The following is a 4,778-nucleotide window of genomic DNA, read 5'->3' as shown; positions in this document are numbered from 1 at the left end:
TTACCCAGGAGGTCTCGTCTTCCCTTTCTTGCCCTGCTTAGGAAACGTGTCTGCGTAGTTCTTTTTCTTTCTCACTAAACTTCATTGACTGTAGACAAATCGATGTCACTTCCCAGGTGGTTGTATCCCACTGTGCAGTCAGGGTTGTACTTGATAATGTCTCCAAGTTGCCATGGATATTGGCTTTTCTCTTAAAACCCCAGTTAAGCTGTCAGTCCTTGTGCAGCTGCATCATATACTGATGCATATACCTCTAAAATTGGTAGCGGTTGAAATTATTTGATAGTTGGTGAGCTGCTTTGTTTGGGAGAGTTTTTAGCTTTTTATCCCCTTTTCTTCCAGGGTTTTCCTGCATCTGACGACCGATTGCCATGAGTTGAAATATTTTCCTCTGATTTGCTTTTCATAGGGCTGAAGGATGGCAGCGGAAGCCAAGTACAGCATCGTTCGAGAAGTGGGCCGAGGGAGCTATGGGGTGGTTTACGAGGCCATCGTTAACCAAACCAGAAGCAAAGTAGCTGTAAAAAGGATGCACTGTAACGTGCCTGAAAACGTAGAACTGGCTCTGCAAGAGTTCTGGGCCCTGCAGAGCTTCCAGAGGCAACATGAAAACGTGATCCAGTTGGAGGAGTGTATCCTGCAGAACGGCCAAGTCTTTCAGCCAATTAGTCATCGTTACAGGAAATCAGACAGCCATCTGCTGCTGATCGAGACCTGCCTGAAAGGGCGGAGGTGCATGGATCCCAAAGCCGCCTGCTTTCTCTGGTTCGTGATGGAGTTTTGCGACGGGGGAAACATGAACGAATACCTGCTGTCTCGCAGCCCCGATGCTCAGCTGAATCATAGCTTCATGCAACAGCTCAGCAGCGCCGTGGCTTTCCTGCACAGAAACCAGATAGTGCACAGAGACCTGAAATCCGACAATATTTTGATTTCTCATAAATGTGGAAGTCCCATAGTAAAGGTAAGGGAATAAAACTTTGCCGTAGCAAGTATGCAATCTGCACGTTTACGCGTCACGTGCTTTGGAATGGGCTTTTGGTAAGTTGTGTGGTACTTGTAATAAATGTATTTGGAACATCTGATATCAGTTGTGGGCCTTTATTTTTAGGAGTCTTGGAAGGAAGTAGCAGTCACGATGGTGTGTATCCGTAACGTCCTTCATCCACTGCTTATCCTGTTGAGAGGAGCAGTTCAGGGCTAACTTCTGCACGCTAGATAATCAGAGAGATCACCATCAGTCAAAAAACAAAGCAATATTTTTTGTGCCCTTAAACTTTTAAGAGCACACAGTCCTGTTACAACAGCTATCGCTTCCAATATTGCCGCCTCAAGCCCATATTGACGTTCAGGGGCGGTGAGGAATGTCTTCGTGCTTCGTGTGGGCTGATGCCCTGCTTGAGATGAAGACTGGCGAGCTGCCTTTCTTGTAGCACCGGATGGAAAGTCTGTCCAGCTGCTTTCCAGAGAGCTGGAAAAGCTGAGAGCCAGCTCGCTCCTTGAACTTTCAATGCTGAGCGTTCTCGTAGTTAGACATAAAATAACGGGTTGGTGCCTTGCAGATAATTCATTTTTTGACAATTCAGATCAATAATGGTATTTGTGCTTCGACCTGTAGAGCTGTCAAGGGACATTTGAATCAATGTCATCTTAATGACTGTGGATAATAATGGTAATACAAGAGACTCAGTGCACTCACCGTGGAACAGTGAGAGCCACTTCTGCCGTGGATATTGTTCAAGGCAGGTTTATGCCCAATTAAATGTAATCAGAATGAACTTCACTGAGAGAGAACATTTTTCCCATCTTGGGAAAGGGAACAAACAACAGGAAAGGAGTTGGGGAATGGACAGCTAGCAGGAAATTTATCAGCTCTTTGTTTCACCAGGGTTGCCACTGGGTGCCATGCTGTGGTGGATTCAGAGTGAAATTCACCGAGCTGCTGTTTGTAAACCTGCTTGTGAACTGGGTGTGTACAATAACTGATTTTTTTTTTTTTTAATGCATTGCAGGTAGCAGATTTTGGCCTCAGCAAGGTGTGTCAGGGGAAAGGGAACGTGAACCTGCATCGCTTCTCCTCCGCCTGCGGGTCAAACTTCTACATGGCTCCAGAAGTCTGGGAAGGTCACTACACTGCCAAGGCCGACATATTTGCTCTTGGGATCATTTTCTGGGCTATGGTCGAGAGGATCACCTTCCGAGACAGGGATACTGAGAAGGAATTGCTCGGTGAGGATCGGATCAGTGCTGTCCTGTTGTCAGTGGACGCTCTGGATCTGTAGGGATCCTCTGAGCGGTGTTCTCCCAGGTGTAGTTACAAATGGTGTGGCTTTTTCTAGGAATTTGCAAGCACTTTGCAACCTAAAGAAACCCAAAGTTGGGTTTGTTTGGGTGTTTTGTGTTTTGGTTTTTAAGAGAACTGCAAAGAAATCTTTTTCTTCAGCATGTGTTGCTCCTAATTTGATTGCTTCTCATGCAGGGTCTTGGAGAGATATCACTAAGGCAGAGGGAGTGCTTTTAAAATTTACAAATAATTTCATTTGGAAGATCATTCCTTCTGCCAGAGATACTCTCTGCGATTTAAAGGCTAAGGGAAAGATCGCTTCTGGCTTCTCTGCTCTCAGGCCTCCCTTACCTTAAGGAACACTCTTCAAAAATGGATTTGGCCCTTGTCACTAAGGAATCGCAAGAGGAAAAAAACTCATAGCTGTTGGTGAGGCGTGTGTCTTGCAGCTACGCTCTCCATAGAGGGTTTAGTATCTGTATACTTCCATTTGCTCAGAAATGCTTTTAATGCTCTTAAAACCCAAACCTTTCTGGAACTGGGCTTATGGGTTCGCCTGTATCCCTGACTTGGCATAACCAAGGGCGGGGATCACTCAGCACTGCAAGGATGTTCTAAATAATAAACTGGGAAAGGATGTTTAGACAAGCTTTGCCACCATCTGGCTGAGTTTCCTCCCAGTTGAGAGATGCAGGATCTTGCAGGGGTGACTCCTCTGATGGCCTGCTCTCTCCCTCTGCCCCCCACCTCCTCCTTCCTCCAAATCCCCCACATACAGGCACGCTTGAAATCCTTTGTACTAAATGATTTCAGGAAAGTATATTGCAGTGGAAAAGCCATCTCGAGAGGAGAGAATGCCAGTCACGCACATTAGCATAATAATTGAAGACATCTACCCAGGCTCTGAGATCATAGTATACCTGTCTGTCTTTCTTTTGAATGTTTAAATTCTTAAAAGGAATTTCTGCTGAGGAACTTTGAGAAGCTATTGTGTGACCCCCTTTAATTTATTTTTTTTTTCCACCTTCAGTTCTAATTCTGTTATTTATTGCTTTTTAAAATGCCAAACATTGATAAATGTTTTAGTTCCTGCCTACAGAAACAAGCAAATGGCTGCAGCTGAGACCAAAGCATGGACAGATTTCATTAAAATAGCTGCCCGCCAACTCGAGATAAGGAGTTTGCAAGGCCAACCTTTTCTGTACACAGACAGGTCACTGCCTTTGAAACATTTATTCTTTGCGTGGTGCAGGGGCAGAACAGCTCGAGTGAGCAAAGCTGTTTTTACTGTCTGTTTGGGAAGCCGGTTAATCATTTTTTACCAACCGGTGAAATTATTTAGATTAACAGGAGCAAATTTACATTTCCCTTCCTTAATCTCACTGAGGAGAAGTTGGCTAACGGTAAATGGCATATGCTGTCATTTTAATTGAAAATTGTTTGACTAACTGAGCAAATAAATTTTGTGTTTAACTCTTTCAAGTCACCTCAGCCAAGCACAGCCTCCTTCCCTCCCTCTCCGAAGAGCTTCCAAGCCTGCTAGTGGGCTGAAAAGGAGTAAAATGTAGGAAATCCATTTCAGCAGCCCATTTTCTCTGCAGATGATCTGCAGAACTGCTCGATGAGCAAGCCATGCTTAACTTTCTCCCCCTGCTCCATGCATGGTTATGGCACAGCCTTGTGCAACACCTTGATTACTATTTGAAAGTAAAAACCTCTTCTGATAACAGCCTCTCCCAATATTTGACTTGGCGGTTGTGTTTTAAAAAGTAATCTGGTTGGTAATCTTTCAGATGTTTTGTTTCCCACGTTGTCCGTACTGCACGTGACAGCATTTTGTGTAGACTTTCCTCTACGTGTTTAACCCATTTCCTTCTAATTTATGTTCAGGAACTTACATCTGCCAAGGCAAGGAGCTTATTCCCCTCGGAGAAGCGCTGCTGGAGAATCCCAACATGAAATTACAAATTCCCCTGAAGAGCAAGAAGTCCATGCCCGAGGATCTCTGCAAGCTCCTGCGCGATATGCTGGCTTTTAACCCGAAGGAAAGATTGGATGCCTTCCAACTAGAAGTCCGAATCAGGCAGATCTCCTACGGCAAAAAGCGTCAACGCTCCGTCTCGTAGAGACGAAGGATGTTCAGGTTCGTGTCTGTGCCAGGCTACTCCCTGTTTAGTCTGAGCTTAGAGGGGATTTCCTGTCACTGACCTCCGGGCCAGAGCCCCCTCAGTCAAACGGGACCTGTAGCAGTTCGGAAAATTCAGCGATAGAAAGATGCAGCCAAACTAGAAGAAGAAAAATCTTAGCTGAAGGTTTGGGAAAAGGAATTTGGTTTAAATACCTCTAACAAAGACACTTTTGCTTCCTTAATGGTGTTTGTTCAAGGAATTGGACGCGCTGGCTGTATTTGGGCCAGCCTGTCCTTTACCTGAACCTCGTCTGTTTCCACAGGTGAGGGCAGATTTCTGCCAGTCCTGTACTGGAACAGGCTGGA

At 45.1% G+C, this 4,778-nt stretch overlaps 1 protein-coding gene across 1 annotated transcript; it reads left to right on the top strand.

Moving 5' to 3' along the window:
• Nucleotides 1-346: 346 nt before the first annotated feature.
• Nucleotides 347-4,561, top strand: LOC104459879 (serine/threonine-protein kinase PDIK1L-like). Its single transcript, XM_010079987.1, has 3 exons — nucleotides 347-964; nucleotides 2,013-2,229; nucleotides 4,175-4,561. Exons 1-3 carry the CDS (start codon nucleotides 419-421, stop codon nucleotides 4,408-4,410), a joined length of 999 nt encoding a protein of 332 aa, XP_010078289.1. The 5' UTR covers nucleotides 347-418; the 3' UTR covers nucleotides 4,411-4,561.
• Nucleotides 4,562-4,778: the final 217 nt, after the last annotated feature.

The sequence above is a fragment of the Pterocles gutturalis genome, unplaced genomic scaffold (assembly GCF_000699245.1).
Source record: "Pterocles gutturalis isolate BGI_N339 unplaced genomic scaffold, ASM69924v1 scaffold44159, whole genome shotgun sequence".
In the NCBI taxonomy this organism is placed as follows: domain Eukaryota; kingdom Metazoa; phylum Chordata; class Aves; order Pterocliformes; family Pteroclidae; genus Pterocles; species Pterocles gutturalis.
Note: the sequence above shows the minus strand (reverse complement) of the source record. Positions and strands in the feature narration are given on the sequence as shown.